This window comes from Ursus maritimus, unplaced genomic scaffold, assembly GCF_017311325.1.
Source record: "Ursus maritimus isolate PB19 unplaced genomic scaffold, ASM1731132v1 scaffold_27, whole genome shotgun sequence".
In the NCBI taxonomy this organism is placed as follows: domain Eukaryota; kingdom Metazoa; phylum Chordata; class Mammalia; order Carnivora; family Ursidae; genus Ursus; species Ursus maritimus.
This window is the reverse complement of record NW_024425230.1, coordinates 27,151,477-27,164,804: the sequence shown is the minus strand read 5'-3', so window position 1 is coordinate 27,164,804 and position 13,328 is coordinate 27,151,477. Positions and strand designations below refer to the sequence as shown.

Below are 13,328 nucleotides of genomic sequence, written 5' to 3'. Positions count from 1 at the left end.
GATCACAGACATGAGTAACTTGGCCAACTTACGGCTGGATAAAAATACAAGCGCTCCTATCATCACTGTGGTTACTGTTACTAGCAGTTACTACAAAGTGATCGCCTTCACACATGAGAACTCTCTGTAAGCTACAGAAAAGTCCAACCTGGAAAATTCCAAATGGGAAGAATTAAAAAAAAAAAAAAGTGCACACAGGGGTCCCCAACATTTTTGATCTCATCAGTTTCTGATCATGGAATGCTGGGGTGGGGGAGGCTGGAGAGGCCACATTGGGGTGAAGGGGCAAAGGGAGACTGGGGGTGACGGGGAGAGAAGCTGCCAGATTTCCTCCCTGGGCAGTAATCCCCATGAGCCATGGGGCCAGGGGCGTGACAGTGGCACTGGGCTTCGGGGCAGATTGCACTGCTGGTTGGGGACCCCTGATGGATGCACATTGAATATTGACATCATATGTATTTGCATATGTATCTCTCTTGCTACTCACACTGGAGAAGCTTTATATCTATTAGAAGTTCCAGAGTCAGGAGAATCACCACCAATATTACACAGGCTACCAGGAAACTGTTGAGACTTGCACTGAGCAAAAATACCTGCCACACGGCTGCTCTCTTCCCACAGCACGGCTTCAGCCAGGTAGACCTGTGGGGACAAAAGCAGGAGAGGAGGCGGGACGGGGGTGAGATCCCAGCCACAGCCCTGGTCTCAGACCCACCCGGGCTCTACGTTTCCCAGAAAAACGCAACCTTATGCAAGAGGCCACTGGGAAGAATCACAAAGAGCAAAACCAACTCCTGAGGAGATGGAGCTAGGTGTACAGGCTGACCCGGGCGGCTCACAGCAGCAGTCTGTGTTCGGTCTCCTCATCTTTATAACGGGTGTGAAACCCACATCTCACAGACTCCTTGTAATCCCTGGGGGAGATCACGGAGGTCAGCGGACAGCCTGGCTCGGTGTCAGAACTGCACGAAAACGAGCAGTTAAGTACGTCTGTGTGTGGTCCCAGAGTCTAGCATGGGCTCTGCATTTAGGCAGCCCTCAGCTCACCTCTAATAAATGCTCAATAAATTAATCAATGAATTTTCAGGGCTTTTCAGCTATACACACAAAGATTTGAACTAAACCTCTATTTCTCAAAGTGGGGTGTATGGAATCCTAGTTCCACAGAATGTTATTGGTTGCTACTCGATAATTTCTATGGATGGACATGTCAACCCAAATTGGAGTCAAAGTCAAATGGATATTTTAATAGGCAGGACATTTCAGTGCCTTTAATATGTTATTATGCATCGTCATGCTCAAAAGGGATCACAGTATCAGTGCTTTCCAAACTCGTTGGACCACGGCAACATCTTGTCATCGAGCATTTGGTGGGACTAGGGCTTCATGGATAATCTTTTGGGAAACCCTGACAGGTGGAGATGAAGCCACCAAGGGTGGAATTTTCCCTGAGTAGGGCTGGAAGTGGGAAGGGAGGGGCAGAACCTCAGCGCTGGTAGGTCCCTTGGGGCATTTGAAGTACTCCCTTCAGGAACACAAGATCCTGGGAAAGAAGGGTGTCTCTAGGGGGATGGGAGTGCTGAGGCCAAACCTCACTACCTTGCTGAGGAAGAATTAGGCATCCTGAAGGAGCAGAGAGCACTAGGCAGGGAACTCTCACTTCTGGCTCCACCTTCAGACACCCAGGACTTTGTGTGAAGGTATCTTTGCATTCCAGGCCTCAGTCACCCATTTGTAAAACTCCTTAACTCCTAGGTTATTGAAAGTTAAATGAGGGAATGTATCTGACCTATAAAGCACCATGTTGATGTTGTTGTTATTTGATGGCCCAAACACTTGGCTGTCGCCCTCCTCTCCATCCAGGGGGAGCATCTGCTGAAGGGGGTCAGCCCCCACCCCCACCTTGAGGATCCCAAGGTGTCACTGGAAGAGGGAATTCTGAGATGCTCCCTTCTCTGCAAAGGAATACTGAGAGTGCTTTGAGGCCGAGTTTCTTACTCATGATCCCTCTAGGGAAAGCTTGAAGGAGATCCCAGCTGTTGGAAAGTGGTACAAAGACCCCAAACTGATATCACACGGAGCTCAGGAGGGCTGCCCGAGAAAATACAGAACATCCAGTTATATCTCAGGTAAACAACGAACAATTTTCTAGTATAAGTACATCCCAAACACTGCACAGGATATAGTCATACTAAAAAAGTATTCATTGTTTATCTGAAAGTCAACTGAAACTGGGTGTCCTATGTTCAGAGCAGAGGGGTATGCAGGGGTCTGGGGAGGGTGGCTGTGATTTCATCAGAGGGATGTGTGAGAACCTGAGTTACAGGTGAGAAGCCAGAGCCAGTGAAGGAAAGGCCAGCAAGGAAGGACGAGGGTGCTGAAGCCTCCACCTCACAGCTCAGAGGCTCAGAGGCCCAGAGGCCCAGAGAAGCCTAGAGGCTGCTGCCCACTGGTGCTACCAGTCATGTTATTTTTGCATATGAAAGACGCTTTGAATTGTAAGATCTCTCTGGCCTCTGTTACTCAGCTGACTTCTGACCCATCTGCACGGCTCCCCAACTCCCCCTTCTCGTTTTCCCACAGTGTGATATTCCCGCCCCAACTTCCCAGTGGCCCTGTTTTAATCCTTCACACCTTTCACACCGCTCTCCTGCCAGCCTGCAGCTGCCTCAGCACTTGTCCTCCTGCCCTCCTGTCAACTTCTCCCAGATCACGCATCACCGCAAGCACCGTGCTTGCAAGCTCCCAAATGAGCCTCCGCTCCACTCCACATCCTCTCGGAAACCCAGTCCGATTATCTATGGCCCTGAAAACTGAGGTCGTTTCATTGTCATCTGAAATGTGAGGCAAGCACGTCCTGCAATCATAACTAAAAAGCGGAGCTGAGAAGGCCGTGTGCCTGGGCCGCTGTCACCCTGAGCAGCCAGCAGTAGGACCGCCCACACATTTGGTGCAAGGAGCTGAGGCGTTCGTTTGCCTCCGTGCCTTGTGCACCTCAGGAGAACGATGCGCCCCTCAGAGTATGTTCCTTCTAACCTCAACAACAAGGTCCCAAAGAAAGAAGAGGATGAGGGGCATCAGGGTGGCTCAGTCGGTTGAGCCTCTGCCTTCGGCTCAGTTCATGATCTCCGAGTCCTGGAATCGAGCCCCACGTCAGTGGGAAGCCTGCTTCTCTCTCTCCCTCTCCTTCTGTATGTGCTTTCTCTCTCTCTCTACCTCTCACTCTTTCAGTCATTTTATGTTGCTACTTAAAATGCTGAAATGCTGATTTTTATTTTCTTGTTTGGCTATAAAAACTTCCTAGCAAACCAGGGGTTGGTTACTGGGAAGCTGTAGGTGCAAGTGGGGTGGCTGAGAGTGGGGACTCATGTCTGGAGTTTCCCGTGGGGGGCAATGGCCTGGCCCTGATGCCGCAGTGCTCCTTGGCCTCGGTGAGCAGCCAGGGAGGGGACCAGGCACGCGGCAGGATTCGGAAACCAGGCAGGGGAAGGTCCGGAAGTCACAGGAATGCCAGGTACCCAGCAGGTGCTTGGGAGGCACCGTAATCAGGCAGCAACCCTTGGGCAGTTTACATCTCAGTGGGTGAAGGAGTCAAACAACAAACATCACACATTTGTAGATTATGTGGCGGAACACAGGTGGTAGGTATTGGGGGGAATGGGGCATCCAGGGTGACCTTTTAAATAAGGTGGTCAGGGTAGGCCACACTGAGAAAGCGACATTTGAGAAAGAGTTGAAGGGAGTGTGGCCTGGCCTATCTGTGGACGTGGGGGAGCGTACACTACATAGCGACTATTCATGGTAAAATTCTGCTCCGGCCCAAAGAGCCTCCGACACAATAAACACGAGAAGAACAGGAGCCAGGAGCTGGGCTGGGAGGAGATAGGGCTTTCCCCTTCAGGGCCGATTGCAGTTTGCCAAACCCCACGAGGTCAGCTGCTGCAGCATTTCTACGGCCCTGGGGACAAGAGGCACAGTTCCCAAAGAACCCCAAGGCAGCGGTAAATGGAGCCTGTGCCCCACTGCGCTGGTCCTGTGCCATCCACGCCAGCTCCACCGCCCCTCATGCCTGCCCCAGCTTTGCTTTCAATTACCAGCCCTCAACCATGCCCACCGGGGAGTGACCTCAGGCAGCCCCCATTCTGCACAAGGTCAAGAGGTTCTATTTGCATCGTGGTAGATGTTGACCCCAGGACAACATACGGAGGGGTGGACTGAACGTCTAAAGAGGAGTGGCTGCCCTGGGGCTGGAAAACTGCAGCCTGCATTGTGGTTAGTGGTTCTCCACACGGGCTGCATCCTAGGATCACCAAGAAAGCTTTTAAGAGTTCCAGTGCCCAGGCCACACCAGACCATTTCAACCACAACCTCTAGAGTAGGACCCAGGCCTCAGTATTTTTTGATCTTCAAAGGTGATTCCAGTGTGTGGCTGAGATTGAGAACCACTGTTCTAGGTCCTTGACACCAAGTGGTCTCCATGGACCAGAAGTGTTAGCATCACCTGGGATCTGGTTAGAAATGCAGAATCGTGGGCCTGCTCTGTGCCCACTGAATAAGAGTCTGATTTCGGTGAGATGGCAAGTGAGTTGGGGGAAAACTGCTTTGCGAGAGGTGGCATGTATTTCAGGAGACGGATGGAGCACGGCAAAGGGCGGCTGGGAGCAAGAGCTACGATCCAGTGAAGGCAAGCAGGTGTCGGCCCAGCCGGTGGGGGAGTGGTGAGGCAGGGAGGCCTGGGGGGGGGGGGGGGGGGCCAGGGACGCTCACTGAGACTGAGTGTGTGCTTCTGTGGGGGTGTCGAGGGCTTCCTTAGCCAGAGATACGAGGCTGAAGTCAGAATCCAAGTAGGCTCTTGGCCTCTAGCTCCTGGAAGAGCAGCACCATGAACCCCAAGGCTCCAGGACAGAGGCTGGGCTGAAGCAGCAGACTTTCTGGCTGAGGGACTGTTTGGAAATCCCAAGCTGCTAATAAAATTCCTGTGAAATTCAAATGATTCAGACATTCCTGAGAGACTGTGTTTTAGCAGAAAAATAGAACGTGTCCAGTTTCAAAATATCCCTGCATGGTTAAATAATGACTCAAGGAGCTTAATGGGCCAGAAGGGAAATCAGCATTGACTTGTTAATTAGAGAAGATACTTCAGCATCCAGCCCAATCAAGGCCCTGGACCTGTATCTCAGGATGGTGTTATCCCTGGAATTGTCACCAGAGGGCAGGCGTCTATCAATTTCATAGCTTGCTGCAGCGACAGCAAGGGGCCCGCTCCAGGAGGCCTACTTGGGCTGCCAAAGTCTGTAAATACCAACAGCCAGATGGCATCACCTGGCAGGTAGGCAGGTGTTCTACTGCAAGGTTCTACTAGTTCCTGAGGCCTCAGAGAAATCCTGGGGTGGGAGCGGGGGTTCTGGGTACCTTTACTGCTTCTGCTTTATATTCTTAGGTCTTGATAAACATTTGAAAGAATAACTTCTAAAAAATCAGAAAGAACTTTGGCGAATTTCCAATGAATCCTGCGTGCGAGGTAAGGCCGTGGGAGTGGCCCGGAAGCAGGCAGCTCCAGGTCACTGCTCCAGCAGGAAGCATTCCCAAGCCTGGCACTGAAACAGCCCCTTTCTGAAAGGTGAAGCAGAAGCATGCAGTGCCAGCATAGCAGACGCTGTTTGCTCCTGTGGCCTCTCCCACCCCGGCAATCCACTGAGCAATCGGGCCATTGTGGCCACGAGGCTGGCATGGCTGGGAAGACGCACGATAGGGGAAGGGGGGCGGTGGCGAGAGTCTGGGTAATGTGGGGACTTTCAAGTTGTCCGAAAAGGTGTTCACAGGCAGTGGAGAGTCATGGCATCCTGGGAGGAGGCAGCAGACGACAGAAAAGCTTATTTCCCTGTAGCCAGCCAGACCAGATGGCCCTGTCAGTCCTACATTGTGATTTTCATCGATTAAGTGCCCTAAGAAAGGAAGGGCTGCAGAGCTCTCTAACGGGACGAAAACTGTGGCCCTGTGCCTGAAAAATGCAGAAAACCACAACACTGGGCATCACATTCTAAGGGGTGCATGGACCTTCTGAATCTCACTGAGGGGTCATCGAAGGCCACCTGGGCTCCACGTTCAAACTCCAGGACTGGGCAATCTGAGACCCCCTCCTAGCCCCAAAGGCTCCAATTCTGTGATGCTTAACACCCGTGGCCTGGATCCTGCAGACTTGGTGGTGGTGTCAAGGGTCAACAGAACAGCCCATGGCGCCACTTGACTTTTCTTTACTGCATTTGTTCCAGATGATTAAAACGTTGTCAAAGCCATGAGGCAGACTTAATCCAACTTCTGGCATTGACCTAGGCTTTATTTTTATTGATTTAACAAACACTTAGATGGCATTTACTATGAAACAGGAATTCTCTGAGCACTTTACAAATGTTAACTCATCCAGTTGCTTTAGAAGACAGTTCCTTCAATTTTATTCTCTGTTAACAAATGGTGGGGGAAAGCCAGACTTTTCCATCAGTTGGGTCTGGGTGCCAACTGGAGTCTCCAAGTCACAGTCCCACAACTGACTGAACTCTGAGCGTAATCTTTGAGTCTTAATTTCCTGATCTCCAAAACAGGAGTATTATCTACCTTTGCAGGGTTGTTGTTCTAAAATATTGAAAATAACATACGTAAAGCACATAACATACTGCTTACTTCATGTCTACTATATGTATCTACTATGATGATGACTTAGGTATGTCGCATTAGAAAAGGGATTAATTATCTAAACAAGGGAAGTCTCAACATTCATTCCATTCCAGGCAAGTTATTATGCGCCCCCTAAATGCCAGGCACTGTATTTGGTGGTGAGCACATGACAGTGGACAGGGCTTTCATCCTCACAGAGTCTGAAGCCTTGTAAATGAATTCTGACTAAGCCATGAGCTCCTAGTCCTAGGCCACTCTGAAAAGCAAAACAAATAAAGGGAGAAAAAATAGGAGAGGGAAATGAGCTCACATGCATAGGACTTCTCCAAAGAGACAAATATCCACTCGTGAGAACCATCAACCCAACGCCCACAGGGACACCCTTTTGCTAAATACCTGAAAGGGTTGGTGGGGCTCCTTTCTCTCCCAGGAAGAACCAGAACAATGGGAAAAGTGCCATCAGGCATCCTCCTTGTTCCTGCATCCAATTCCAGAAGGCAAGCCACAGCAGTGCACTCAGACCCAGAAATACGAGCACATAAGTGCACATCATGTAACAGGAACGCTCAGGCTGGAGGTGAGAGATGACCCTCCCAGCCATTTGGGGAACTAAAGAAATTGGCTTCCATACTGGCAGCTTCAGTTATGCCATCAGAGCTAAAGGTTAGCCCCACTGACTTGGGGAAGAGAGCAGGAGGAGGGCTGCGTGCAGCAGGGGTCAGGGAGTCTGACATTTGCTTGTCCCAGAATCTCAGGTTTCTTGCATCCTAGGAAATGCCAACTCTGGGAAAGACAGCATGGTGTGGCGGTACGACTCCGGGCTGGGAGCTAGGAGCTGTCACCTACCTTGGTGAGTCACAAAACTCCCCTCTGGGGACACGAAAGCACACACATACTACAGACTAGCTGCTCCTACTTGGCGAGGGGGGGCCCCAGGGCATTGTCCACGCATATCTGACGGGTCACACCCGACTTGTTAGGGAGTGGGGTGCTGTTAGACAGTGGCTCTAATGCTCCCTCCCACTTCAGGAGTCCTCGATTTGCAGAATTGGCCACAAGCCTGAAAATCTCCTTTGCCACGCTTTGCAGTGGGGATTCGTGGGTTAGGCCAGCTTCCTAACCTACTGTTTTCCACTTTTCTGTCCTGCTCTCTGGTTCTGAGCTCTGGTCTGGCCAATCCCGAGGCAGCCACGCTCCCCCTTCTCCTATTTGGCCCAAGTGTGGATTCCAGGTGCCTCCACAGGTGACTGAGGACCCCCAAGCACCATAAATTCAGCCCACTTGCAACTGGGGACTTGTCCTTGGTTTTACATTTTCTTCCGCTATTTCAGGCAACACTCACGCGCCCCCGGAAGGTGGTCAGAGGCGCTCTGCCGCCACCTAGTGGTAGCCTGCGGCCGTACACCCTGCACCTGCGGGTCACGGTGGAAGGGCGGTTTATTTTGCTGAGAAAGAATAAATCTGTGAATTTATTGCCTTCTTGATCAAAGAAAAATCTTTGAGATTCTTGAACTACAGAGAAGAAGCTAACCTGTGCTTACCAGGACATTTTTTTTTTACCTTAATTAAATCTTTATTGCCTGTTGGGGGTATCAAGAAGCCTCCTGGAAGCCTTAGCCTATTGAAAATACAGTCCCAGTTCACAGGGACTGCTTGGGGTCTGGCCGGTACACCACAGGAAGGAGTGGCATTTTATTGTAGACAAATCTTACTGACATCAAGAAAATGGAATTCTGAAGGTCCTTTTGAACTTGTTTCTCCTTGGGGGAAAAATGCAAAAGACTGTGCCAGTCAAGTGAAGATACAGAACTTTTAGATGCACTTGCAAGGTCATGGCAGGGATGCACCTGCCTTTTAACCCTGAGCCCAAAAGGCTTTTCCTCCTTCCTCTTTTCTTTCTTCCTTTTTTTTTTTTAATATTTTATTTTCTTGAGAGAGACAGCACGAGTCGGGGGAAGGACAGAGGGCGAGGAAGAAGCAGACTCCCCATCGAGCAAGGAGCCCGATGTTGGACTCGATCCCAGCACCCCAGGATCGAGACCTGACCTAAGGCAGATGCTTAACTGACTGAGCCACCCAGGCGCCCCAGGCTTTTCCTACTTCTAGGTGAAGTTGGCATATTCTGAAGCAAATCTGATTTATTTTTTCTAGGATGAATTTGTGGAGGGGTGTGGAATTAGCAGGGATGCTCAGACCACAGCCTTGCATTCTGGGGCATGAGAAACCTGGTCACTCCCTGTGGCTCATATTTGACCCCAGAGAGGTCTGGGGACCAGCCCCTAATTCTCCCCAAACAGAACTGGCTTCCCTTCTCTTCATCCTTATCTTAACACAGTCCCATCCATTCACTCACTCACTCATTCATCCAACTCATTCCTTCTTTCTATCAATAACCTCTCTGTTCCAGTCTCAAAGGATCTGATCCTTGCCCTGAGGGGAGCACATGGTCCAGTACAGGAAGCAGAATGGTGAGCAGACAGTAGATCCCAGTGTCACTCATGCTGAGATAAAGGGAGACAAAGGCTAGGGGTACATGGAAGTGAGGCCCTGCCCTGGGTGGGGTGCGGGCACAGAAGACTTCCTGGAGGAGGTGGTCCTTGAGCTAGACAGTGTAGGGAGAAAGGACAGTATTTTGGGCTTTGGTTTAGTACGTTCCTCCCCTTCCCCTTCTTTGCCTCCAGCCTTTGTTTGCTGGTATATCTAAAATTAGTTTAGGGGCACCTGGGTGGCACAGTCGTTAAGCATCTGTCTTCGGCTCAGGGCGTGATCCCAGCCTTCTGGGATAGATCCCCGCATCAGGCTCCTTCTCTGGGAGCCTGCTTTTTCCTCTCCCACCCCCCCTGCCTGTGTTCCCTCTCTCGCTGGCTGTCTCTCTCTGTCAAATAAATAAATACAATCTTTAAAAAAATAAAATAAAATAAAATTAGTTTAGTCCTTATTTAAAGATGTTGCTATATTGGACCTTTTTTTTTTCCCCCAGCCTGACATTTAAAAAGCCATTTGTGTGCTCCTATTATGTCTTCTTTCTCTAACTGTGAAGTTTTGACAGAAATGTGCCATTGGCATCATCTTTAAGTAGTAACATCCCTTTCTGTCTATCCATCCTTCCTCCAAGCTTCTGTTTTCTGGGGGTCCAGCCCTGAACTCTCAGGTTCAACCTTTTAGAACCCTAAAATATAAATAATTACAAAAAAAGCTGAATGTCTTTCATTTCTCACTTTACTTTTATATTTTTGACAAAGACTATCCCACCACATCTCATGACCCTCTTTGTACCCTCTTTCCACCCAAAATATGGGGAGCACTGTTTCTCTCTGTGGCCAGAATCTCCTCTGTAAAAGCGGGGTGAATGACTCTTGTCTTACCCTGCCTTCCACAACACGTTCTGTCACCATCATCACCCTGGGGCAGAGACCCTGGGCTTCTCTGAATTTCCTCTTTTGGGGCCTCTTATCTAGCCCAGACTCTGCAATTCAACCAGGCCTTCAGTGCAATGCAGATGGTTCGGAGAAGGTAGAACTTCCAGTCTCAGCCATGCGTTAGCCTCCTGCAAACCTAGTTTCCCTCTTCTAAAAGTGGACAGTTCGTTCACTGAGAAGCAGTTCTGTGCCTTACTTCCCTACCATTGAATGAGGTGATGTCCAATGGCAAAGAATGAGAACCAGGCTTCTTCTGTGAGAAGGGGCTTAGGTTACAAGGAAACACAAAGCATTGTCTACCAGGATGATAAACACAAGTCAAACTGCATTGGAGTGAGAGAATCAAGTTGACCAGGTTATTGAAGGAACAGTCTAAGAAGGCAGACATGTTCCTAGATCCTTCCCAAACGATGACAAGAAAAGCTGAAGAAAAGATCTAATTCTGTATCAAAGGCTATGAATAGAGACTTGTCGCTCTTGAAGGCTGTGGTGCATTATGGGTGATTCTCCAATATCCATCCCACTCCTGCCTCATTGGGTAATAGCAAAGTGTTTTGGGAAATGATACAGTTCAAGTGGTGGGTCCCATATCCCTTGTGACCCAATTCTAGCCAATGAGACATGAAGAGAGATCAGGTTAAAGTTTCTGGGAAAGTTCTCTGTTCCTCTTTAAAAGAGAATAATGGGCATTCTCACCAGACATGAATGAGGAAGCAGGCAGCTCTCTCACAAACTGAAGGAAACGTTAGTGTGAAAATGAAGCCAACACTTTTGGCAGCAGAACAGAGAGATGGAAGGAATCTGGTCCTTACTGACGCTGCCTAACTCTGTGCTCCATGTTACACAGGCTAATCAAAGTCCGCGTATGCAGTTCAAAGTAGCCTGTGAGAGTCACCAATCCAGAAGGGCAGTATAATGAAGAGGTATGAAGGCAGCAGGAATTTACAGGACCGGGAGATGGCAGAACATGAGGGGTGAGAGCAAAGGAACTGGCCTGGTCTCAGGTTACTGGTGTAGTACGGCACTGTGACCAGCTCAGCTGGGGCTGAGACATGCTCAGACCTTCTCTGTTCCCCTCTTCCCATCTCCTGTGTTCACATCTGTGGACATATTTGCAGGTTTGTGCTGTCTCACTGTTGAAGGAAGAGGCACCTGGTCAGGGGGAAGAGGCAGGGAGAGAAAGGATGATGACGACAGGGGCGTGGATTGGATTGGACAGCTGCTGGTAGAGGGGTGAAGGTCAGCAGCGAACAGGACCAGAGTTGTGGCCGTAAGCAGAACCACTTCCGGGTTCACTGTGCAGTCGGTCTGGGGCGGGGTGGGGGAGGCTGTTCTTCCCCACCTGGCAGGGAGCCCACACTGCATGGGTACCCTGTGGCCTTGGGCTTTCTGAAGCCCCTGAACTGACCACAAACACTTCCACAATGGGCATTGTGGGTAGCAGTGGGTTCATGGGCAGTGGACATGGATTAGAAGGAGCCAGAGCAGGGAGAAAGGACAGAAATTCCAGTAGTGACCACACCTGACTGACGAGCTTCACAGAGCTTTGGTGTCTTAGAAACCAGTGGCTTCTGTCGAGGTGGCAAGGGGGCTCGGAGTCATTCTAAATGAGCCAAACTGGGGCGCCTGGGTGGCTCAGTCGTTAAGCGTCTGCCTTTGGCTCAGGGCGTGATCCCGGAGTCCTGGGATCGAGCCCCATATTGGGCTCCTCTGCTGGAAGCCTGCTTCTCCCTCTCCCACTCCCCCTGCTTGTGTTCCCTCTCTCGCTGTCTCTCTCTGTCAAATAAATAAATAAAATCTTAAAAAAAAAAAAAAGAGCCAAAATGCACATGTGACTCATTCTGGAGGTTATGGGTCAGGAGGCCAGGCAGCTAGGTATAGGTCCAGTATAGAAAATACATTTTGGGAGAAGACAGTTCAGTTTCAGGTTTGGGTTTGAGATGGCCAGACGTTCTGGAGCGGCAGGATATGGTTCCTCAGGTTGAACTTGGGTGCTGTTATTGAAAAAGCTGTTTTTAGCAATGACTCGTATGGAGACAAGAATTCTCCTGTCAAATATGCAGCCAACTCAGGAGAAGACCAGACTATTCCACGGATACTTGTTAGGATTCTGAGGTGTGTTTGGGATCCGGGTGAAGATGTCCAGGAAGTGGCTGGATATGAGCCAGTTCGAGAGAGAGATCTGTACTAGAGACATGGCTTTCAAGGTACAAGTTGAAAAATATTAAGTTATGGGACTGGATGAAAGTATCCCATGTGTAAAATTAGTAGAGAGAAAATGACCACGGACAGAAAATGAAGAGCCCCAACACTGAGGGACTTCGCAGAGAAAGAACAATTTTTAAAGGCTTAGACAGAAGAGCCAGAAGGGCAGAAAGAAAATCAGGAGAGTGTGGTGCGGGAGCAGACACAGGGAGGCTGTGTGCAAGAAGGAGGCGTGGCTGCTAGTTCTGAATGCTGGCCAGAGGATAACATAGGGGTCCCAGCAACACAGAACAGTTTCCACCACGCAGATGGGGCTCCTGCTGGACTGCATTAGGTTGAGGAATGACTGGGGGGGGAAGGGGACATGGCAGGTGCAGATGAGGCTTTCAAGAAGTTTGGCTAGGAAGAGGAGAGAGAGTGTGGCAGCTACAAGGGATATGGTGTCAAGGAGAATGTGAGACTGGAGTGCGTGGTGCATCAGGGTGTGGACGTAACGATGGAACCACATTCAGAAAGTGGGAGGGGAAGGGGATCACAGCTCAGAGAGGAGGGGGGCCCTAGAAGGACGGGGGTGCTGTGGGGTGGGGTGCAGGCCCACTGGAACAGTTTCTACTTTCTCAGCAGAGGAGGTCATCTGCTGAAGAGAACGGGGGACATGAGGAAAATAGAAACAATCTGAGATGATCACCTGGGACCAGAAGTGACCACCAGCCAGGACCACAGAGGGACACTGTCAGGCAGAACCAAGAAGCAAGTTGAGAGTAGAGACAATGAGTCTGGGGAGGTGCCATTATGGACCAAATGTCTGTGTCCCCCCACCCCCCTGCCTGATTTTATATTGAAACCTTAACCCCTTGGGTGATGGTATTTGAAGGTAGGGCCTCTGAGAGGTGATTAGGTTTACATGAGGTCAGGGTGGGGCCCTCAGGTGGGAACAGTGCCCCTATAAGAAGAGGAAGAGACCAGAGCTCACATTCTCCCTCTATCCACATGTGAGTAAAGGCCATGTGAGGACAGAGCAAGAAGGCAGCC

At 50.0% G+C, this 13,328-nt stretch overlaps 1 protein-coding gene across 1 annotated transcript in view; it reads right to left on the bottom strand.

Moving 5' to 3' along the window:
* TMEM266 (transmembrane protein 266) overlaps positions 1 to 13,328 on the bottom strand; it is a 137,078-nt gene that overhangs the window by 48,929 nt on the left and 74,821 nt on the right. The window contains exon 4 of the mRNA XM_040642938.1: positions 488 to 642. Coding sequence (XP_040498872.1) covers positions 488 to 642 — 155 coding nt within the window. The remainder of the gene's footprint in view (positions 1 to 487; positions 643 to 13,328) is intronic.